Source organism: Bufo gargarizans, chromosome 2 (assembly GCF_014858855.1).
Source record: "Bufo gargarizans isolate SCDJY-AF-19 chromosome 2, ASM1485885v1, whole genome shotgun sequence".
NCBI lineage: Eukaryota > Metazoa > Chordata > Amphibia > Anura > Bufonidae > Bufo > Bufo gargarizans.
In genome coordinates this window covers 722,048,317-722,072,534 of record NC_058081.1, presented here as the reverse complement: position 1 = coordinate 722,072,534, position 24,218 = coordinate 722,048,317, and the positions used below count along the sequence as shown (strand labels likewise).

The window sequence follows — 24,218 nt, the reverse complement described above, 5'->3', positions numbered from 1 at the left end:
TTAGATAATTTTACTACTAGGAACCTCAAATATTAAAATAGTTAAAAAAATGTATGTCTCAATTTAATAATAGAATCAAAATGGAGGCATAAATAAGGCGGCCATTTCTGATGATGATATGAATATACATATTGATAAGTTCTTCAGTTTTTCCTCTAAACAGTGAAACAAATAATTAATTTGTGAATTCACAAAATGTTTCCCATCATACACACCTAGGTCATGGTCATACCATAATGTTATTTGGCTTGGCAGCAGCTTCCTGATGCTTCTGTATTTTAGTTTTACCCAGAACAGTTTTGGGGTTTTTTATTCCATTTTTAATTGTGTTTTAGTTATGATCTGACCTGTGATTAAACACTTTATGTGGCTTCACAATTATTCCTGCTGGATACAAGTTGATCAGAGGAATTATTATACATCTTGTATCACTGGTTGATTATTCCATATGTAGGTCTCACAGAAGAACCGGTCATCTCAGATATTGGGACAGTGATTGCTGGTGTAAATAAGACATTGACCTGCGCTCCTCCTGGGAACTGCTCTGCCACATCCTTACATTTTCAATGGGAGAAGAGTAATGTGGCTGGTATCTGGAAGAATTCATCTACAATAACATTTACCCCATCTACAGATGATGACCAGAAAACCATCACATGTCAGATGACTAATGCCAAGGGAACGACAACTCAAAAAAACATTCTCCTTCATGTCTACAGTAAGTACATGTTAGCTTTGCAAATAGCCTTCTCCAGGGTTCAGTACCAGAAGATCCTCTGGTGGGTCCAGACTGCTACACAACATGGGCCAGAGTAGTGCAGCAGAAGACAACAGCTAATAGACAGGTGTCTTCACATGACCCTGGATTAGTGCCCATTTCAAGACAGCAGCTCTTTATGGCCAGATGAGACTGCGGTGCCTGAAAACAGGGTGACACTTACTAGAGTACGAGACTGGGGTAAAATCTGTAAAATAAGAACATAATTGTTATGGGTTTCGTCCTTTCTTTCTTTCTTTCTTTTTCTCTTTCTCTTTCTCTCTCTCTCTCTTTTTCTTTCTTTCTTTCTCTCTCTTTATTTATTTCTCTCTTTCTTTCTCTATTTTTCTCTCTTTCTCTCCCTCTCACTCTTTCTCTTTCTTTCTTTCTTTTTTTCTTTCTTTCTTTCTTTCTTTCTTTTTCTTTCTTTCTTTCTTTCTTTCTTTCTTTCTTTCTTTCTTTCTTTCTTTCTTTCTTTCTTTCTTTCTTTCTTTCTTTCTTTCTCTCTATCTCTATCTCTCTCTCTGTTTCTTTTCTTTCTTCCTTTCTTTCTTTCCTTTCTCTCTTTCTTTCCTTTCCTTTTCTTCATTTGTTCCTGCTTTTGGTGAATAAATAGAAAGAAAAATAAGAAAAACCTTACGGGGTCATTTACTAATGTGAAATATGCCTACGTTAGGCGGATTTTAAGTGTAGATGACAGCAAAACGGTTCGTTGCGCCACTATCTGCAACTTTGCCCCACTTACGCCAGATCTAAAATTGTGGGTGTGACGTGGGCGGGGAAGGGGACAAGACGGCAGGCCTGTCTCATTCATCATTTTCTATGCTTGTTTTAGGGGTAGAAAAAGGTCTAAATGCAAGACAGCAAGGAAGCTGTCTTGCATTTAGAACTGACGCTGGATACGCAGACTTTATGGACAGGCCGATGCCTCTACATACGCAGTGACCAGGAACGGGTTCGCTAATGCCACTTTTAGTGCAGTGGCCGAGTCAGGTGGATAATATATCCTGTATTTGTCGTGACAGCAATTGCAGCCAGACTCCTGGCTCCTGGCTCACTTGCAATAAATTTGAGTGTAGTGATAGTAGGAGTAATCAAGGAATTTTTCTGAAGAAATTATGTCCAGACCTTTAGATGAAGTTCAAATGTTGCTTTACTTGAAATAACTTTCATCCAAGCAGTATACAGCTTTGATCTCTTGGTCCCAGCAGATTTTGGCAATCATTGTCAGGAATGAGTACTTCTGCTTTAAATGTGGAGCTTGCAGGATAAAACGTCTGCTTGGTAGCTCTGTAACTATGGCAGGGTTAGCTTCTGCACTTATCTGGTACCTTCTGCTGTGTGGGGACAGACTAGCTGAGAAGGAATTGGCTTCCCCTAGGTCTCTTGACTTATATCACAGATGGATTCTCAGGGGATGCTTTCTTCCTGGAACTCTGGAGGTTGTCTGTAGTTTCTGCTTTTCTCATCCAGCTGAGCTGAAGGTTCTCAGACTGGGAATACGGCCAAGTCTCAGCCGAGACAAGGTCTTTGCTGTCTTCCCTGTGCACACACACACACCCTACCCCTAGCAGGGGTTGGGCTACACTCCACTCTAACTTCCTTCTCCACCCATGCTTCAGGATGTGGGACCAGCCCACCTCTCCACAGAGGGGGAGCTAAGCTGGAATAATCCATTCCAGCTCAGATACATTAAAGACTAAGCTGTACTTGCCAATAAGTTGCTGCCACCTACTGGTAACCATGCTAATTACATAAACAATTGCATTTAACATAGATTTATATGCACATTTGTGGAAGACATAATGTAAATTATATCTGATGATAGTATAAAGGCTCCTAGGAGATAGTAGCAGGGTAGAGGAGTGTAGTAACAGAACTCTAGGGTGTTACACATAACTCCGGCGGATCTACTACCAGCTATGGGGCATTATTAAGACCGGCATCTAAAACGCCAGTCTTAATAAATGTAATCCTTAAAGTCAGGTTTCTTCTGGTGTTGGTTACTCACTTACCGACTGATCTTGGAGTACTGATCTTGGAGTACTGGGTGCCTGTCTGTCCCCACCTCCATATGATGCTTGCACAGATTCCCTACATCCTTAAAGGGACACTGACAGGCCCAACAAGCATATTTAGCTATATATATGACTGCACTTCGCTGGGCGGCCTCTGCTGTCCCTGATGTTCCAAGATCCGGTGCATGCCCAGTAGAAAGCTATGGAATCTCAGAAAGTCGGGGACAGCAGAAGCCGCCCAGCGAAGTGCAGTCATATATATAGCTAAATATGCTTGTTGGGCCTGTCAGTGTCCCTTTAAGGATGTAGGGAATCTGTGCAAGCATCATATGGAGGTGGGGACAGACAGGCACCCAGTACTCCAAGATCAGTACTCCAAGATCAGTCAGTAAGTGAGTAACCAACACCAGAAGCTGGGCAGCGCTTCAAAACAGTTGGGGCAAGGCTGGCTGGGCGCAAGTGAAGCTGAAACACCGCACCTTGGGCAGAAAGAAGATGATTCTATCAGGTTATAAAACATGAGTTTACTATATTTATAAGGTGGACAGGGGGTATACTTATATGATTTTAATACACATTAGAAGACCTGTGCAGTCATATATATAGCTGAATATGCTTATTGGGCCTGTCAGTGTCCCTTTAAAGATATTGTCCACATTAAATAAAACTACAACAAACATTGAAAAAAACTGATGCTCACCACTTTTCCCTCCCGTGACTTCAAGCATCGTGCTACAATCCTGCAGCATTGATGTCATGCTTCTGGCTGCAGGGGTGGCACACTGTGAACACAGGTGAGTGTGCAGCCAATCGCTGGCCTCAACAGTATATGGGACGTGACTACTGAGGCAGCTGTATGAAACAGCAGGCACCCCACAGCTATGGCACCCACTCCACTTAGGATCGGGCACCATCTTTAACCCCTTTTGCAAATCTGACATGTGTCACTTTATGTTGTGATAACTTTGAAACGCTTTTACTTATCCAGGCCATTCTGAGATTATTTTCTCATCACTTATTTTACTTCATGACAGTGGTAAATTGGAGTCAAAATATTTCATTTTTATTTATAAAAAAAATACCAAATTTACAAAAAAAATTGAAAAATTCGCAATTTTCAAAATTTACATTTCTCTGCTTTTAAAACAGATAGTGATACCTCCTAAAATAATTATTACTTTAAATTTACCATATGTCTACTTCATGTTTGGATCATTTTGTATATTATATTTTCTTTTTTGGAACGTTAGAAGGCTTAGAAGTTTAGAAGCAAATCTTTCCAAAACCCACTTTTTAAGGACCAGTTCAGGTCTGAAGTCACTTTCTGAGGTTTTCATAATAGAAACCACCCATTAATGGCCCCATTTTAGAAACTACACCCCTCAAGATATTCAAAACTGATTTTACAAACTTTCTTAACCCTTTAGTTGTTCCACAAGAATTAAAGGAAAATGTAGATGAAATTTCAGAATTTCACTTTTTGGGCAGATTTTCCATTTTAATCCATTTTTCCAGTAACAAAGCAAGGGTTAACAGCCAAATAAAACTCAATATTTATTGCCCTAATTCTGTAGTTTAAAGAAACACCCCATATGTGGTCGCAAACTGCTGTACGGGCACACGGCAGGGCGCAGAAGGAAAGGAACGCCATATGGTTTTTGGAGGGCAGATTTCACTGGGATAATTTTAAGCTGCCGTGTCACATTTGAAGACCCCCTGATGCACCCCTAGAGTGGAAACTCCCAAAAAATTACCCCATTTTGGAAACTACGGGAAAGGTGGCAGTTTTGTTGGTACTATTTGAGGGTACTTATGATTTTTGGTTGCTCTATATTACACTTTTGTGAGGGAAGGTAACACAAAATGGCTGTTTTGGCACCGTTTTTATTTTCTGTTATTTACAATGTTCATCTGACAGTTTAGATCATGTGGTATTTATATAGAGCAAGTTGTTTCGGACGCGGCAATACCAAATATTAGTTTCAGTTTTAAATAATAAAACATTTTTTTTTAAAAGATTTTTTTTTAGCGTCTCCATTTTTTTGAAAGCCGTAATTATTATTATTTTTTTGGGGGCGACTTATGTAGGGGCTCATTTTTTTAGGTATGGGATGATGGTTTGGTACTATTTTAGGGTGCATATGACTTTTTGATCGCTTGATATCACACTTTTTGTGATGTAAGGTGACAAAAAATGGCTTTTTTGACACACTTTTTATTGTTATTTTTATTTAGGTCATGTGATATTTTTGTCGAGCAGGTTATTACGGATGCGGCGATACCTAATATGTATACTTTTTTTTATTTATTTCACTTTAACACAATAATAGCATATTTGAAATTAAAAAAAATTATGTTTTAGTGTCTCAATGTTCTAAGCACTATAGTTTTTTTTATTTTTTGAGAGATTTTCTTATGTAGGGCCTCATTTTTTGCAGGATGAGGTGACGGTTTTATTGGTACCCTGTTATTTGATATACACCTTTTTGATCGCTTGGTGTTGCACTTTTTGTGATGTAAGGTGACAAAAATGGCTTTTTACACAGTTTTTATTTTTTATTTTTTATGTTGTTTATCGGACGGGGTCTATCATATCGGGGTGATATATTTATAGAGACGGTCGTTACAGACGCGGTGACACTTAATATTTTCTTTTTCTTTTTTCATTTTTTATAGGAAAAGGCAATTTGTTTTTTTATTTACTTTTTTTTTTTTTTACTTTTATTATTTTCACTTTCTTTTTTTATCAAGTCCCTCTTGGATCTTGAAGATTCAGTGGGGCTGATGGCTGTACTATACTTTGCAATGCTCTTGCATTGCAAAGTATAATACTATCACATGTCCTGTAGGTGGCAACAGCAGACGCTTTTGTAAAGCGTCCGGTTGCCAAGGCAACCATCGGGCACTGCCATCACAGCGCGGCAGCCCTGATGGTTGAGAGAGTTACAGCAGAGTGTCAGCATAGAGCTGACACTCGCTGCTGATGGCGGCGGCTCAGGAATGGAGCTGCCGCCATCAAACACTGCAGGGGGACCGCACTGCATCGAAGGAAAAGGGCAGGGGGCAGCGCTGGAAAGGAGGAGGGGAAAGGTACGGCCAGCATTGGGCCGGCACAAATGGGGCATGATGAATGTATGGGGCGGGGAGGGGACAGACCGCATCAGGGGCAGGATACATGAATATGAATGGGGGCGGGGAACTTCATTAGGGGCAGGCACGGACAGGGAGGGTTGGAGGTGCACAGATCGGGGGGCACAGATTGGGGGGGCATAGATCGGGGGGATGGGGACACTACCTGATTTCAGTCTCTGATCTGCAGAAGGTAGATCAGGGCCTGGAACAGGCATTTTTTCACTGCCGCGATCCGATTGGTTAGTCTGCACAGACTAACCAATCGGATCGATTGCCGGCAAGGGACCATTCTGATTGGTCCTTGCCGGAATTACTGCACTGTATGCTGTCCGTGACAGCAGCAGTGCCTGGGGCAGAAGCTTTAATCCAAGCGTTTTGCAGCGCTTGGATTAAAGAGCTGGCTTGACGTTTATACACGTGGTAGCTGCACGGGGTATGTGCAAATATCACGTATATAAACATATTGCAGTCGTGTAGGGGTTAAGTATGAACTAAGTGGTTCTGACTAGAGTTGAGCGAACACCTGGATGTTCGGGTTCGAGAAGTTCGGCCGAACATCCCGGAAATGTTCGGGTTCGGGATCCGAACCCGATCCGAACTTCGTCCCGAACCCGAACCCCATTGAAGTCAATGGGGACCCGAACTTTTCGGCACTAAAAAGGCTGTAAAACAGCCCAGGAAAGAGCTAGAGGGCTGCAAAAGGCAGCAACATGTAGGTAAATCCCCTGCAAACAAATGTGGATAGGGAAATGAATTAAAATAAAAATTAAATAAATAAAAATTAACCAAAATCAATTGGAGAGAGGTTCCATAGCAGAGAATCTGGCTTCCCGTCACCCACCACTGGAACAGTCCATTCTCAGATATTTAGGCCCCGGCACCCAGGCAGAGGAGAGAGGTCCCGTAACAGAGAATCTGTCTTCATGTCAGCAGAGAATTAGTCTGCATGTCATAGCAGAGAATGAGGCTTCACGTCAGCCACCACTGCAACAGTCCATTGGCATATATTTAGGCCCAGCACCCAGGCAGAGGAGGGAGGTCCCGTAACAGAGAATCTGTCTTCATGTCAGCAGAGAATTAGTCTGCATGTCATAGCAGAGAATGAGGCTTCACGTCAGCCACCACTGCAACAGTCCATTGGCATATATTTAGGCCCAGCACACACACAGGCAGAGGAGAGAGGTCCCGTAACAGAGAATCTGGCTTCATGTCAGCAGAGAATCAGTCTGCATGTCATAGCAGAGAATGAGGCTTCACGTCAGCCACCACTGCAACAGTCCATTGGCATATATTTAGGCCCAGCACACACACAGGCAGAGGAGAGAGGTCCCGTAACAGAGGATCTGGCTTCATGTCAGCAGAGAATCAGTCTGCATGTCATAGCAGAGAATCAGGCTTCACGTCAGCCACCACTGCAACAGTCCATTGTCATAAATTTAGGCCCAGCACCCAGGCAGAGGAGAGAGGTCCCGTAACAGACAATCTGTCTTCATGTCAGCAGAGAATTAGTCTGCATGTCATAGCAGAGAATGAGGCTTCACGTCAGCCACCACTGCAACAGTCCATTGGCATATATTTAGGCCTAGCACACAGGCAGAGGAGAGAGGTCCCGTAACAGACAATCTGGCTTCATGTCAGCAGAGAATCAGTCTGCATGTCATAGCAGAGAATGAGGCTTCACGTCACCCACCACTGCAACAGTCCATTGGCATATATTTAGGCCTAGCACACAGGCAGAGCAGAGAGGTCCCGTAACAGACAATCTGGCTTCATGACAGCAGAGAATCAGTCTGCATGTCATAGCAGAGAATGAGGCTTCACGTCACCCACCACTGCAACAGTCCATTGGCATATATTTAGGCCTAGCACACAGGCAGAGCAGAGAGGTCCCGTAACAGACGATCTGGCTTCACGTCAGCAGAGAATCAGTCTGCATGTCATAGCAGAGAATGAGGCTTCACGTCAGCCACCACTGCAACAGTCCATTGGCATATATTTAGGCCTAGCACACAGGCAGAGGAGAGAGGTCCCGTAACAGACAATCTGGCTTCATGTCAGCAGAGAATCAGTCTGCATGTCATAGCAGAGAATGAGGCTTCACGTCAGCCACCACTGCAACAGTCCATTGGCATATATTTAGGCCCAGCACCCAGGCAGAGGAGGGAGGTCCCGTAACAGACAATCTGGCTTCATGTCAGCAGAGAATCAGTCTGCATGTCATAGCAGAGAATGAGGCTTCACGTCACCCACCACTGCAACAGTCCATTGGCATATATTTAGGCCCAGCACCCAGGCAGAGGAGGGAGGTCCCGTAACAGAGAATCTGTCTTCATGTCAGCAGAGAATTAGTCTGCATGTCATAGCAGAGAATGAGGCTTCACGTCAGCCACCACTGCAACAGTCCATTGGCATATATTTAGGCCCAGCACCCAGGCAGAGGAGGGAGGTCCCGTAACAGAGAATCTGTCTTCATGTCAGCAGAGAATTAGTCTGCATGTCATAGCAGAGAATGAGGCTTCACGTCAGCCACCACTGCAACAGTCCATTGGCATATATTTAGGCCCAGCACACACACAGGCAGAGGAGAGAGGTCCCGTAACAGACAATCTGGCTTCATGTCAGCAGAGAATTAGTCTGCATGTCATAGCAGAGAATGAGGCTTCACGTCAGCCACCACTGCAACAGTCCATTGGCATATATTTAGGCCCAGCACACACACAGGCAGAGGAGAGAGGTCCCGTAACAGAGAATCTGTCTTCATGTCAGCAGAGAATTAGTCTGCATGTCATAGCAGAGAATGAGGCTTCACGTCAGCCACCACTGCAACAGTCCATTGGCATATATTTAGGCCCAGCACACACACAGGCAGAGGAGAGAGGTCCCGTAACAGACAATCTGGCTTCATGTCAGCAGAGAATTAGTCTGCATGTCATAGCAGAGAATGAGGCTTCACGTCAGCCACCACTGCAACAGTCCATTGGCATATATTTAGGCCCAGCACACACACAGGCAGAGGAGAGAGGTCCCGTAACAGAGAATCTGTCTTCATGTCAGCAGAGAATTAGTCTGCATGTCATAGCAGAGAATCAGGCTTCACGTCACCCACCACTGCAACAGTCCATTGGCATATATTTAGGCCCAGCACCCAGGCAGAGGAGGGAGGTCCCGTAACAGAGAATCTGTCTTCATGTCAGCAGAGAATTAGTCTGCATGTCATAGCAGAGAATGAGGCTTCACGTCACCCACCACTGCAACAGTCCATTGGCATATATTTAGGCCTAGCACACAGGCAGAGGAGAGGTTCATTCAACTTTGGGTAGCCTCGCAATATAATGGTAAAATGAAAATAAAAATAGGATTGAATGAGGAAGTGCCCTGGAGTCCAATAATATATGGTTATGGGGAGGTAGTTAATGTCTAATCTGGACAAGGGACGGACAGGTCCTGTGGGATCCATGCCTGGTTCATTTTTATGAACGTCAGCTTGTCCACATTGGCTGTAGACAGGCGGCTGCGTTTGTCTGTAATGACGCCCCCTGCCGTGCTGAATACACGTTCAGACAAAACGCTGGCTGCCGGGCAGGCCAGCACCTCCAAGGCATAAAAGGCTAGCTCTGGCCACGTGGACAATTTAGAGACCCAGAAGTTGAATGGGGCCGAACCATCAGTCAGTACGTGGAGGGGTGTGCACACGTACTGTTCCACCATGTTAGTGAAATGTTGCCTCCTGCTAACACGTTGCGTATCAGGTGGTGGTGCAGTTAGCTGTGGCGTGTTGACAAAAGTTTTCCACATCTCTGCCATGCTAACCCTGCCCTCAGAGGAGCTGGCCGTGACACAGCTGCCTTGGCGACCTCTTGCTCCTCCTCTGCCTTGGCCTTGGGCTTCCACTTGTTCCCCTGTGACATTTGGGAATGCTCTCAGTAGCGCGTCTACCAACGTGCGCTTGTACTCGCGCATCTTCCTATCACGCTCCAGTGCAGGAAGTAAGGTGGGCACATTGTCTTTGTAGCGTGGATCCAGCAGGGTGGCAACCCAGTAGTCCGCACAGGTTAAAATGTGGGCAACTCTGCTGTCGTTGCGCAGGCACTGCAGCATGTAGTCGCTCATGTGTGCCAGGCTGCCCAGGGGTAAGGACAAGCTGTCCTCTGTGGGAGGCGTATCGTCATCGTCCTGCCTTTCCCCCCAGCCACGCACCAGTGATGGACCCGAGCTGCGTTGGGTGTCACCCCGCTGTGACCATGCTTCATCCTCATCCTCCTCCACCTCCTCCTCATCCTCGTCCTCCTCGTCCTCCAGTAGTGGGCCCTGGCTGGCCACATTTGTACCTGGCCTCTGCTGTTGCCAAAAACCTCCCTCTGAGTCACTTCGAAGAGACTGGCCTGAAAGTGCTAAAAATGACCCCTCTTCCTCCTCCTCCTCCTCCTCCTGGGCCACCTCCTCTTCCATCATCGCCCTAAGTGTTTTCTCAAGGAGACATAGAAGTGGTATTGTAACGCTGATAACGGTGTCATCGCCACTGGCCATGTTGGTGGAGTACTCGAAACAGCGCAACAGGGCACACAGGTCTCGCATGGAGGCCCAGTCATTGGTGGTGAAGTGGTGCTGTTCTGTAGTGCGACTGACCCGTGCGTGCTGCAGCTGAAACTCCACTATGGCCTGCTGCTGCTCGCACAGTCTGTCCAGCATGTGCAAGGTGGAGTTCCACCTGGTGGGCACGTCGCATATGAGGCGGTGAGCGGGAAGGCCGAAGTTACGCTGTAGCGCAGACAGGCGAGCAGCAGCAGGATGTGAACGCCGGAAGCGCGAACAGACGGCCCGCACTTTATGCAGCAGCTCTGACATGTCGGGGTAGTTGTGAATGAACTTCTGCACCACCAAATTCAGCACATGCGCCAAGCAAGGGATGTGCGTCAAATTGGCTAGTCCCAGAGCTGCAACGAGATTTCGCCCATTATCACACACCACCAGGCCGGGCTTGAGGCTCACCGGCAGCAACCACTCGTCGGTCTGTTGTTCTATACCCCGCCACAACTCCTGTGCGGTGTGGGGCCTGTCCCCCAAACATATGAGTTTCAGAATGGCCTGCTGACGTTTACCCCGGGCTGTGCTGAAGTTGGTGGTGAAGGTGTGTGGCTGACTGGATGAGCAGGTGGAAGAAGAGGAGGAGGAAGCCGAGAAGGAGGAGGTGGCAACAGGAGGCAAAGAATGTTGCCCTGCGATCCTTGGCGGCGGAAGGACGTGCGCCAAACAGCTCTCCGCCTGGGGCCCAGCTGCCACTACATTTACCCAGTGTGCAGTTAGGGAGATATAGCGTCCCTGGCCGTGCTTACTGGTCCACGTATCTGTGGTTAGGTGGACCTTGCCACAGATGGCGTTGCGCAGTGCACACTTGATTTTATCGGATACTTGGTTGTGCAGGGAAGGCACGGCTCTCTTGGAGAAGTAGTGCCGGCTGGGAACAACATACTGTGGGACAGCAAGCGACATGAGCTGTTTGAAGCTGTCTGTGTCCACCAGCCTAAATGACAGCATTTCATAGGCCAGTAGTTTAGAAATGCTGGCATTCAGGGCCAGGGATCGAGGGTGGCTAGGTGGGAATTTACGCTTTCTATCAAATGTTTGTGAGATGGAGAGCTGAACGCTGGCGTGTGACATGGTTGAGACGCTTGGTGACGGAGGTGGTGGTGGTGGTGTTGGTGGTACATCCCCTGTTTGCTGGGCGGCAGGTGCCAACGTTCCTCCAGAGGCGGAGGAAGAGGCCGAGGCGGCAGCAGCAGAATAGGCCGAGGCGGCAGCAGCAGAAGAGGTAGCAGGGGGAGCCTGAGTGACTTCCTTGGTTTTAAGGTGTTTACTCCACTGCAGTTCATGCTTTGCATGCAGGTGCCTGGTCATGCAGGTTGTGCTCAGGTTCAGAACGTTAATGCCTCGCTTCAGGCTCTGATGGCACAGCGTGCAAACCACTCGGGTCTTGTCGTCAGCACATTGTTTGAAGAAGTGCCATGCCAGGGAACTCCTTGAAGCTGCCTTTGGGGTGCTCGGTCCCAGATGGCGGCGGTCAGTAGCAGGCGGAGTCTCTTGGCGGCGGGTGTTCTGCTTTTGCCCACTGCTCCCTCTTTTGCTACACTGTTGGCTCGGTCTCACCACTGCCTCTTCCTCCGAACTGTGAAAGTCAGTGGCACGACCTTCATTCCATGTGGGGTCTAGGACCTCATCGTCCCCTGCATCATATTCCACCCAGTCTTGATCCCTGACCTCCTGTTCAGTCTGCACACTGCAGAAAGACGCAGCAGTTTGGCACCTGTGTTTCGACATCATCAGAGACATGCTGAGGTGGTATTCCCATGTCCTCATCATCAGGAAACATAAGTGGTTGTGCGTCAGTGCATTCTATGTCTTTCACCGCTGGGGAAGGGCTAGGTGGATGCCCTTGGGAAACCCTGCCAGCGGAGTCTTCAAACAGCATAAGAGACTGCTGCATAACTTGAGGCTGAGACAGTTTCCCTGGTATGCATGGGGGTGATGTGACAGACTGATGGGGTTGGTTTTCAGGCGCCATCTGTGCGCTTTCTGCAGAAGACTGGGTGGGAGATAATGTGAACGTGCTGGATCCACTGTCGGCCACCCAATTGACTAATGCCTGTACCTGCTCAGGCCTTACCATCCTTAGAACGGCATTGGGCCCCACCATATATCGCTGTAAATTCTGGCGGCTACTGGGACCTGAGGTAGTTGGTACACTAGGACGTGTGGATGTGGCAGAACGGCCACGTCCTCTCCCAGCACCAGAGGGTCCACTAACACCACCACGACCATGTCCACGTCCGCGTCCCTTACTAGATGTTTTTCTCATTGTTATGGTTCACCACAACAACAAATATATTATTTGGCCCAATGTATTGTATTCAAATTCAGCGGGATATAAATTTGAGGCCTAGTATTTAGGCGCTGGGTGACCGGTATGGATTTAGTGACAGAATTAGACTTGGAAATGCACAGAAGCGTGTGTGTGAAGTTATTCTGAATGACCCTATGTGCACCTTCAATATGATCTACCCTTTTAGGGATAGATTTCAAATAGCTCTGATATAGCAGAAACGACTAAATTATGAAATTGCTAAATTGGGAATTGTATTTCAACCCAGAACAAAAAATGTGCTTTGACGGACACTAAATAACTTTCCCAGCCACAACAGGACAGCGGTAACGAGAGATTTAGCGGGATATAAATTTGAGGCCTAGTATTTAGGCGCTGGGTGACAGGTATGGGTTTAGTGACAGAATTAGATTTGGAAATGCACAGTAGCGGGTGTGTGAAGTTATTCTGAATGACCCAATGTGCACCTTGAATATTATATACCCTTTTAGGGATAGATTTCAAATAGCTCTGATATAGCAGAAACCACTAAATTATGAAATTGCTAAATTGGGAATTGTATTTCAACCCAGAACAAGAAATGTGCTTGAACGGACACTAAATAACTCGCCCAGCTACAGCACTAGGGACAGATTTAGCGGGATATAAATTTGAGGCCTAGTATTTAGGCGCTGGGTGACAGGTATGGGTTTAGTGCCAGAATTAGACTTGGAAATACACAGTAGCGGGTGTGTGTGAAGTTATTCTGAATGACCCAATGTGCACCTTGAATATTATATACCCTTTTAGGGATAGATTTCAAATAGCTCTGATATAGCAGAAACCACTAAATTATGAAATTGCTAAATTGGGAATTGTATTTCAACCCAGAACAAGAAATGTGCTTGAACGGACACTAAATAACTCGCCCAGCTACAGCACTAGGGACAGATTTAGCGGGATATAAATTTGAGGCCTAGTATTTAGGCGCTGGGTGACAGGTATGGGTTTAGTGCCAGAATTAGACTTGGAAATACACAGTAGCGGGTGTGTGTGAAGTTATTCTGAATGACCCAATGTGCACCTTGAATATTATATACCCTTTTAGGGATAGATTTCAAATAGCTCTGATATAGCAGAAACCACTAAATTATGAAATTGCTAAATTGGGAATTGTATTTCAACCCAGAACAAGAAATGTGCTTGAACGGACACTAAATAACTCGCCCAGCTACAGCACTAAGGACAGATTTAGCGGGATATAAATTTGAGGCCTAGTATTTAGGCGCTGGGTGACAGGTATGGGTTTAGTGCCAGAATTAGACTTGGAAATACACAGTAGCGGGTGTGTGTGAAGTTATTCTGAATGACCCAATGTGCACCTTGAATATTATATACCCTTTTAGGGATAGATTTCAAATAGCTCTGATATAGCAGAAACCACTAAATTATGAAATTGCTAAATTGGGAATTGTATTTCAACCCAGAACAAGAAATGTGCTTGAACGGACACTAAATAACTCGCCCAGCTACAGCACTAGGGACAGATTTAGCGGGATATAAATTTGAGGCCTAGTATTTAGGCGCTGGGTGACAGGTATGGGTTTAGTGCCAGAATTAGACTTGGAAATACACAGTAGCGGGTGTGTGTGAAGTTATTCTGAATGACCCAATGTGCACCTTGAATATTATATACCCTTTTAGGGATAGATTTCAAATAGCTCTGATATAGCAGAAACCACTAAATTATGAAATTGCTAAATTGGGAATTGTATTTCAACCCAGAACAAGAAATGTGCTTGAACGGACACTAAATAACTCGCCCAGCTACAGCACTAAGGACAGATTTAGCGGGATATAAATTTGAGGCCTAGTATTTAGGCGCTGGGTGACAGGTATGGGTTTAGTGCCAGAATTAGACTTGGAAATACACAGTAGCGGGTGTGTGTGAAGTTATTCTGAATGACCCAATGTGCACCTTGAATATTATATACCCTTTTAGGGATAGATTTCAAATAGCTCTGATATAGCAGAAACCACTAAATTATGAAATTGCTAAATTGGGAATTGTATTTCAACCCAGAACAAGAAATGTGCTTGAACGGACACTAAATAACTCGCCCAGCTACAGCACTAAGGACAGATTTAGCGGGATATAAATTTGAGGCCTAGTATTTAGGCGCTGGGTGACAGGTATGGGTTTAGTGCCAGAATTAGACTTGGAAATACACAGTAGCGGGTGTGTGTGAAGTTATTCTGAATGACCCAATGTGCACCTTGAATATTATATACCCTTTTAGGGATAGATTTCAAATAGCTCTGATATAGCAGAAACCACTAAATTATGAAATTGCTAAATTGGGAATTGTATTTCAACCCAGAACAAGAAATGTGCTTGAACGGACACTAAATAACTCGCCCAGCTACAGCACTAAGGACAGATTTAGCGGGATATAAATTTGAGGCCTAGTATTTAGGCGCTGGGTGACAGGTATGGGTTTAGTGCCAGAATTAGACTTGGAAATACACAGTAGCGGGTGTGTGTGAAGTTATTCTGAATGACCCAATGTGCACCTTGAATATTATATACCCTTTTAGGGATAGATTTCAAATAGCTCTGATATAGCAGAAACCACTAAATTATGAAATTGCTAAATTGGGAATTGTATTTCAACCCAGAACAAGAAATGTGCTTGAACGGACACTAAATAACTCGCCCAGCTACAGCACTAAGGACAGATTTAGCGGGATATAAATTTGAGGCCTAGTATTTAGGCGCTGGGTGACAGGTATGGGTTTAGTGCCAGAATTAGACTTGGAAATACACAGTAGCGGGTGTGTGTGAAGTTATTCTGAATGACCCAATGTGCACCTTGAATATTATATACCCTTTTAGGGATAGATTTCAAATAGCTCTGATATAGCAGAAACCACTAAATTATGAAATTGCTAAATTGGGAATTGTATTTCAACCCAGAACAAGAAATGTGCTTGAACGGACACTAAATAACTCGCCCAGCTACAGCACTAAGGACAGATTTAGCGGGATATAAATTTGAGGCCTAGTATTTAGGCGCTGGGTGACAGGTATGGGTTTAGTGCCAGAATTAGACTTGGAAATACACAGTAGCGGGTGTGTGTGAAGTTATTCTGAATGACCCAATGTGCACCTTGAATATTATATACCCTTTTAGGGATAGATTTCAAATAGCTCTGATATAGCAGAAACCACTAAATTATGAAATTGCTAAATTGGGAATTGTATTTCAACCCAGAACAAGAAATGTGCTTGAACGGACACTAAATAACTCGCCCAGCTACAGCACTAGGGACAGATTTAGCTGGATATAAATTTGAGGCCTAGTATTTAGGCGCTGGGTGACAGGTATGGGTTTAGTGCCAGAATTAGACTTGGAAATACACAGTAGCGGGTGTGTGTGAAGTTATTCTGAATGACCCAATGTGCACCTTGAATATTATATACCCTTTTAGGGATAGATTTCAAATAGCTCTGATATAGCAGAAACCACTAAATTATGAAATTGCTAAATTGGGAATTGTATTTCAACCCAGAACAAGAAATGTGCTTGAACGGACACTAAATAACTCGCCCAGCTACAGCACTAAGGACAGATTTAGCGGGATATAAATTTGAGGCCTAGTATTTAGGCGCTGGGTGACCGGTATGGATTTAGTGACAGAATTAGACTGGGATATGGCCAAAAAATAAACAGACTATTGCTGGTTAAATGCACTTGGTGTGACAGCTTCACCCTGATGTAGGCTTTAGCCAAAAAACAACCACACCATTGAGGGTTAAATGCACTTGGTGACAGGCGCAGCTTGCCCCTGATTTAGTATATGGCCAAAAAATGAACAGACTATTGCTGGTTAAATGCACTTGGTGTGACAGCTTCACCCTGATGTAGGCTTTAGCCAAAAAACAACCACACCATTGAGGGTTAAATGCACTTGGTGACAGGCGCAGCTTGCCCCTGATTTTGTATATGGCCAAAAAATGAACAGACTATTGCTGGTTAAATGCACTTGGTGTGACAGCTTCACCCTGATGTAGGCTTTAGCCAAAAAACAACCACACCATTGAGGGTTAAATGCACTTGGTCGCAGCTTGTGCTGGCGCACCACAAGACACAAAATGGCCGCCGATCACCCCAGAAAAATGTGACTGACAAACGGTCTGGGCAGCCTAAAAACAGTGAGCAATTGAGGATCAGCAGCTCAATGATCCACAGCTGCAGATCGATCAGTTAATCAAGTCCTTTGGAGGAGTTAATCTGCCTAATCTCGCCCTACTGTCGCAGCCGCAACCTCTCCCTACGCTAATCAGAGCAGAGTGACGGGCGGCGCTATGTGACTCCAGCTTAAATAGAGGCTGGGTCACATGGTGCTCTGGCCAATCACAGCCATGCCAATAGTAGGCATGGCTGTGATGGCCTCTTGGGGCAAGTAGTATGACGCTTGTTGATTGGCTGCTTTGCAGCCTTTCAAAAAGCGCCAAGAAAGCGTCACAAAAGCGCGAAGAAAGCGACGAACACCGAACCCGAACCCGGACTTTTACGAAAATGTCCGGGTTCGGGTCCGTGTCACGGACACCCCAAAATTCGGTACGAACCCGAACTATACAGTTCGAGTTCGCTCATCCCTAGTTCTGACTTCTAAAAAAAAGTCTGATTTAATTGAACTTTTTGTGATTCGTTTCAGGCAAACCAATATATGAGAGACAGACACACAGAGTTAGGCTTAGTTCACACAAACGTTTTTTTTTGCCAGTGTACGGGCCGTCTACCATTCATTTCAATGGTTCCGCAAAAAAAAACGGAATGTACTCCGTATGCATTCCGTTTCTGTATTTCCATTTTTCCGTTCCGTTGAAAGATAGAACATGTCCTATTATTGCCCGCAAATCACGTTCCGTGGCTCCATTCAAGTCAATGGGTCCGCAAAAAAAAACAACGGAACACATACGGAAATGCATCCGCATGTCTTCCGTTTCCGTTCCGTTTTTTCTGAACCATCTATTGAAACTGTTATGGCCAGCCCATTTTTTTCTATGTAATTACTGTATACTGTACATAGCATACGGAAAAACGGAACGGAAACGGAAACACAACGGAACTCAAAAACGGAACAATGGCAACAATGACAATTCATTTACAATATACCAATACAGTGCTGTCACCTGCTGGCCTGTATTGGTATATTTTAGTTATTGCTACCGAAGCCTGCTGGAGGCTGCTGGCTATTACTATACTGTAACAGCTTCTCCGATCTCAGCCAGAGAGTGCTGTTACAGGTGCAGGAGCGAGCAACTCCCACATACAGACCGCTCAGATGCTGTGGTCACATTTGATCAATGCATCTGAGGAATGAAATGTATGCAATTACATCCAATGCGGGTCTCTGCTGTTTGAAACAGCAGAAACCAGGTGGTTATCATGCCAGTTGCACGCGTGAGTGGGAGTCATCTTTGAAGTGTCGACTTTCTCCGTACATGTATGGCAGAGGTGGCCAAAGGATTAATACCAAATATAACCGTTGTAGGGATCCCAAATTATATGGGATGTCAGCTGTAATGAGTGGAGTGTTTAGCAGTATTTAGCAGGCTAGTACTAATTGTATTTCCTCCACGGTGGATAAGTATTCCCCAAACAGGTTGATCCTGAGCAACAAAGTAGAGATAATATTACAGAATGGTGGCATTAACCTTTAGGATACCAGCGCTGTATATGTACAGTGCTGGGAACTGTGTCTTAAATCCGAGCTACAGCGTGCCAATTGGGCGGGCGCAGGAGCTGCCCCCGCACGATCAGCTGCAGGGGTCTGGTAGTCACTGATAGCGAGACCCCTGCTGTATGTGCCGGCATCAGTGAAAACACCGATGCCAGCGCATTAACCTTTGCAATGCCGCGGTCACCACTGACCATGCCATGTGCGGTATCATGTCAGGTCGCGATGTCCATCAGGTCCCCACTCTGTAACGGAGTCCGATGGCTTGGAAGGTTGCCCAATGCTTTTCTTAGGCATCATGGCTGCCATCCCTGTGAGATCCAGCCCCCTGAATCTCACAGGCAAGCAGGCTGAAGTTTATTACTCAGTGTAATACACTTAGAGCCAATGCATTACAATACAGAAGCATTGTAATGCATTGTAGAGGGGATTAGACCCCCAAAAGTTGAATTCCCAAAGTGGGACAAAACAAAAAGAAAAAAAAAAAAAAAGTTTTAAGTTTCAAGTTAAAAAAAAGTGTCCTTTTCCCAAAATATTTTTTTTTAAAATTGTAAAGAAATAGGGGGGGGGGGAGGTATTGCCGCATTCGTATAGACTGGCTCTAAAAAATTTCACATGATCCATCAATATATACACACAAATACATTTATTAAGGATGAACTAAGTGGTTCTGACTTCTCAAAAAGGTCAGATTTTATTGAACTTTTTGTTATTCATTTCCGGCAAACCAATATATGAGAATCATACACACAGAGTTAGAGAGAGACTAGTACTCAAATGTGTATTTCCCAACAATATATACAGTATGCATTGTCTAAGTGGTACTCTTTCTCATTATAGAGAGCCCACGGTACACCGGGTACACAGTATTGTAGGCCAAACGATGGATCCTTAATACATTTATTAAGGATGAACTAAGCGATCAAAAAGTCATATGTACTCCAAAATGGTACAAGTAAAACATCACCTCATCCCGCAAAAAAATTAACGCCCACATTAGACAATCACTCAAAAAATAAAAAAACTATGGCACCAGTAAACCAGTCCATCAAAATCTGCGCTGCAAAAGCCATATGGCGCTCCTTCCTTTCTGAGTCCTGCCATGTCCCCCCACAGCAGTTTACCACTACATATGTAGTGTTGCCATTATCAGGAGAAAATGGGTAACAAATTATGGGATGCTTTTTCTCCTGTTACCCCTTGTGAAAATGAAAAATTTGGGGTTAAAGCAATATTTTGTTGGAAGAAATTAAACTTTTTATTTACAGAGCCAAGTGTTTCCAAATTTCATAAAACGCTTAAGGGGTCAAAGTGCTCAGTAGTAGTGATGAGTGGCAGGGGTCATATTCAAATTCACGATATTTCACGAATATTTAGTGGAATATTCATCAAATATTTGTCGAATATTCGCAAATTTGAATATTCGTTAGTAGTGTTGATTGCGAATTTTCGGAATACAAATTTTCATTATGAGAATTTTTGTGATGCGAATTTTCATAATGAGAATCAATGAGATTGTGAAAACTCAGATCCGATAGTATGGCATTCCCATGGTGACAGGGACGCTTGTTGGGGAGGAGTATGCCAAAGTGGAACAACTGTACAGATAAAAAAAAAAATATATATTCTATAAAACGAATATATTTGTTTTTTTTAAATATTCGTAATATTCAAAAACAAGAATATATAGCAATATAGCAAATATTCGAAAAGAAAAAACTACTATGGAGCATTTTAGCTAATTAACACTACTCAGTACCCCCTTAATATATTCTTTAAGGGGTGTAGTTTCCAAAATGGGGTCATGTAGTGCCCTACAGCGGGAGTACTTTTACATTTGGACATTTGTGGACATTTGCCTATACCCCCTATGCAAAGTTAAAACTTCTTGCTTTATTTCTCTTTAAAGGGTTAACTTATACTGTTTAATACTGTGTACCTGCATTTTCATTATCCTGTTCATTATCACTGTATTTACATAGCTTTGTGGAAAGGGTTAATGAATACTGAGAGACTGTTAGGGCTTTGATTGAGAAGCTGGTAATTTTCCACAGCTGCCGTAGGGTTTAAAGAATACCAAGTTTTGGAGGGAAAAACACAGACTTGTTTACCACCAAAAGCAGACAGCTTGACCTTTTAAATGTCTGGTTTTTAGCTATGTTGTTATGTCTGGAAACCTGTTTTTGTCTGGAAAACCCGCTGTGTCATTGCCATTGAGTATCATTAAAGCTTTAATGTAAGTCTATACCAGATGAAAGCTGAAACAATGTATCTTTGTGCTGAGTTTCTCCACTCCACCCCTCCCACTAGAAGGTTCTAGTCTAGCAAAAACTGAGTATAAGGAGAGCAGTCAGAGCCCCTATGGTGCTGCAGTTAGGGACCAGTGCTTAGGGGAAAGACTCATGCATGCCTGCATAAGTGACCAGAAGAAGACGCTGAGATGGGGACACTAAGCCACAGACTGTGGGTCACTAGCCCTGTGACCAAGGAGCCACCTGGACTACTGAGCTACAGACTGTGGGTCCTTGACCAGGATGACATCCTTCTGAGAGAGAGAGGGACAGCTAGCTGAGGCCTTTCCTCAGCATCAAACCCTTCTTCTGCCAGGGAGGAGACTCTGCCAAAATACTGAGTGACCAGAAAAAGACGCTGAGATGGGGATACGCTGCCACAGGCCCTGGATCACCAGCCTTGGACCAGGGTACCACCCTTCTGAGAAGAAAGAGGGACAGCTAGCTCAGACCTTTCCTCAGCATAAAGCCCTTCTTCTGCCAGGGAGGAGACTGGAGAAGCCTGCCCAATGCCTTACCTGTATTGTTTTGTACCTGAATTCCTCCAATAAAGAAGCACCTTGGTTTACTGCAGACCCTGACTCTTTGGACTTATTTCCCAATGTGGTGTACCACGCCTTACCATCCCTTCCATAGGGTAGCAACATGTGGTGACACCTCGACGGTGTCCGGGGGACCCAGTGTAGCATTGGAGCCACATCAAACCTGGCCACTGCAGTCACTTTTTGAGGGTTTCTACTGTAGGGGTACGCCAGGGTCTCTTCAAATTCTAGCAAAATCTGCCTCCAAAATCCATATGGCACTCCTTTCCTTCTGACCACTGCCAGGTGCCCATAGAGCAGTTTACCACCACATATAGGGTATTTCTGTAAACTGCAGAATCAGAGCAATTTATATTGAGGTTTATTTTGCTCTTAACCCTTGCTGTGTTTTAGAAAAAAATTGATTAACATTGACAATTGATAAAAAAAATCTACCAAAATATGAAATTTAGAAATATCACCTCGATTTTCCATCAATACTTGTGGAACACAGAGTTTGTAAAATCTGTTTTAATTAATTTACTGGCGTGTACTTTCTAAAATGGGGTCATTTATGGGTGTTTCCATTACATAAGCCCCTCAAAATTACTTTATACAGTCAGGTCCATAAATATTGGGACATCGACACAAATCTAACATCTGTGGCTCTATAAACCACCACAATGGATTTGAAATGAAACAAACAAGATGTGCTTTACCTGCAGACTGTCAGCTGTAATTTGAGGGTATTTACATCCAAATCAGGTGAACGGTGCAGGAATTACAGCAGTTTGCATATGTGCCTCCCACTTGTTAAGAGACCAAAAGCAATGGGACAGAATAATAATCATAAATAAAACTTTAACTTTTTAATACTTGGTTGCAAATCCTTTGCAGTCAGTTACAGCCTGAAGTCTGGAATGCATAGACATCACCAGACGCTGGGTTTCATCCCTGGTGATGCTCTGCCAGGCCTCTACTGCAACTGTCTTCAGTTCCTGCTTGTTGTTGGGGGATTTTCCCTTCAGTTTTGTCTTCAGCAAGTGAAATGCATGTTCAATCGGATTCAGGTCAGGTGATTGACTTGGCCATTGCATAACATTCCCCTTCTTTCCCTTAAAAAAACTCTTTGGTTGCTTTTGCAGTATGCTTTGGGTCATTGTTCATCTGCACTGTGAAGCGCCATCCAATGAGTTCTGAAGCATTTGGCTGAATATGAGCAATATAATTGCCCGAAATACTTCAGAATTCATCCTGCTGCTTTTGTCAGCAGTCATATCATCCATAAATACAAGAGAACCAGTTCCATTGGCAGCCATACATGCCCACGCCATGACACTACCACCACCATGCTTTGCTGATGAGGTGGTATGCTTAGGATCATGAGCAGTTCCTTTTCTTCTCCATACTCTTCTCTTCCTATCACTCTGGTACTAGTTAATCTTGGTCTCATCTGTCCATAGGATGTTGTTCTAGAACTGTGAAGGCTTTTTTAGATGTCGTTTGGCAAACTCTAATCTGGCCTTCCTGGTTTTGAGGCTCACCAATGGTTTACATATTGTAGTGAACCCACTGTATTCACTCTGGTGAAGTCTTCTCTTGATTGTTGACTTTCACACACATACACCTACCTCCTGGAGAGTGTTCTTGATCTGGCCAACTGTTTTGAAGGGTGTTTTCTTCACCAGGGAAAGAATTCTTTGGTCAACCACCACAGTTGTTTTCCGAGGTCTTCCGGGTCATTTGGTGTTGCTGAGTTCACCAGTGCGTTCCTTCTTTTTAAGAATGTTCCAAACAGTTGTTTTGGCCACGCCTAATGTTTTTGCTATTTCTCTGATGTTTTTTTTTTTTTTTTCAGCCTAACGATGGCTTGCTTCACTGATAGTGACAGCTCTTTGGATCTCATCTTGAGAGTTGACAGCAACAGATTCCAAATGCAAATAGCAGACTTTTTTTTTTTTTTTTTTAAATCTTTATTTTAATTTTTGACAAATATTTCCATCAATTGACATGACATTTGCAGGTATAAAACAAATAACATCATAAAAGTGCTCCATAATCATAGATGATCACATACTTTGGTAATCACAGTTACAGAAAATGCAGAAATAAGGTAATTTGATGAAAGAAATGACACAATCATGGCTTGCCTGTGTAAACTGAGGAGGACTTGGAAAAGGCTTGCTGCTATGAACAGTACTCATTTAGACCTTATCCATGACCTCCATTAGTTTATTTTATTTATTTATTTTCCTCTTTCTTTTTTTCTTCACCCAAATACCCGCCCGCCACCCCATGGAAAAAAGGAGAGAGAGAGGAACTGAGAAAAAAATTTAAAAATTTAAAAAAATTAAAAACATTTTTTCCTCAACCTAATATGGCCATTTATTCCATATCTCATCAAGTCCTTCTGGATTTTTAGTATAGCACTCAGAAACCCGTTGAGTTTTAATGAGATTAACCACTGCTTCACGCCACTGTCCCACTGTGGGTGAGTCTTCCTTTATCCATTTCCTAAGTATGAGGAGTCTAGCTTGAAATAGTACTTTACCCAGAACCAATCGTACTTCTTTCTCTAATTTAAAATGTTCAGTTGCTCCCAATATACAAACTACTGGATCTTGAAGCACCTGAACATCCAGGAATACAAATACAATCTCAGCTATCTCCTTCCAATATCTAAAGAGTCTCGGGCATCTCCAAAAACAGTGTATTAGATCTGCGTTCCCTCCCCTACATTTTGGGCAATTATCTGAAGTTCTCACCCCCATTTTCTTTAGCATCTTAGGAGATCGATGTAATCTATGTACTATAAAAAACTATGATATTTTACGTGAACCCCTATCCGATACCATAGCATAACTTCTAAGAGCATCTTTCCATTTCTCTTCTGAA

General features: G+C 44.0%; 1 protein-coding gene across 1 annotated transcript in view; it reads left to right on the top strand.

The window, feature by feature from the left end:
- Nucleotides 1–24,218, top strand: part of LOC122927121 (sialic acid-binding Ig-like lectin 14) — an 86,251-nt gene that overhangs the window by 22,823 nt on the left and 39,210 nt on the right. Inside the window, exon 3 of the mRNA XM_044278703.1 lies at nucleotides 455–718. Coding sequence (XP_044134638.1) covers nucleotides 455–718 — 264 coding nt within the window. The remainder of the gene's footprint in view (nucleotides 1–454; nucleotides 719–24,218) is intronic.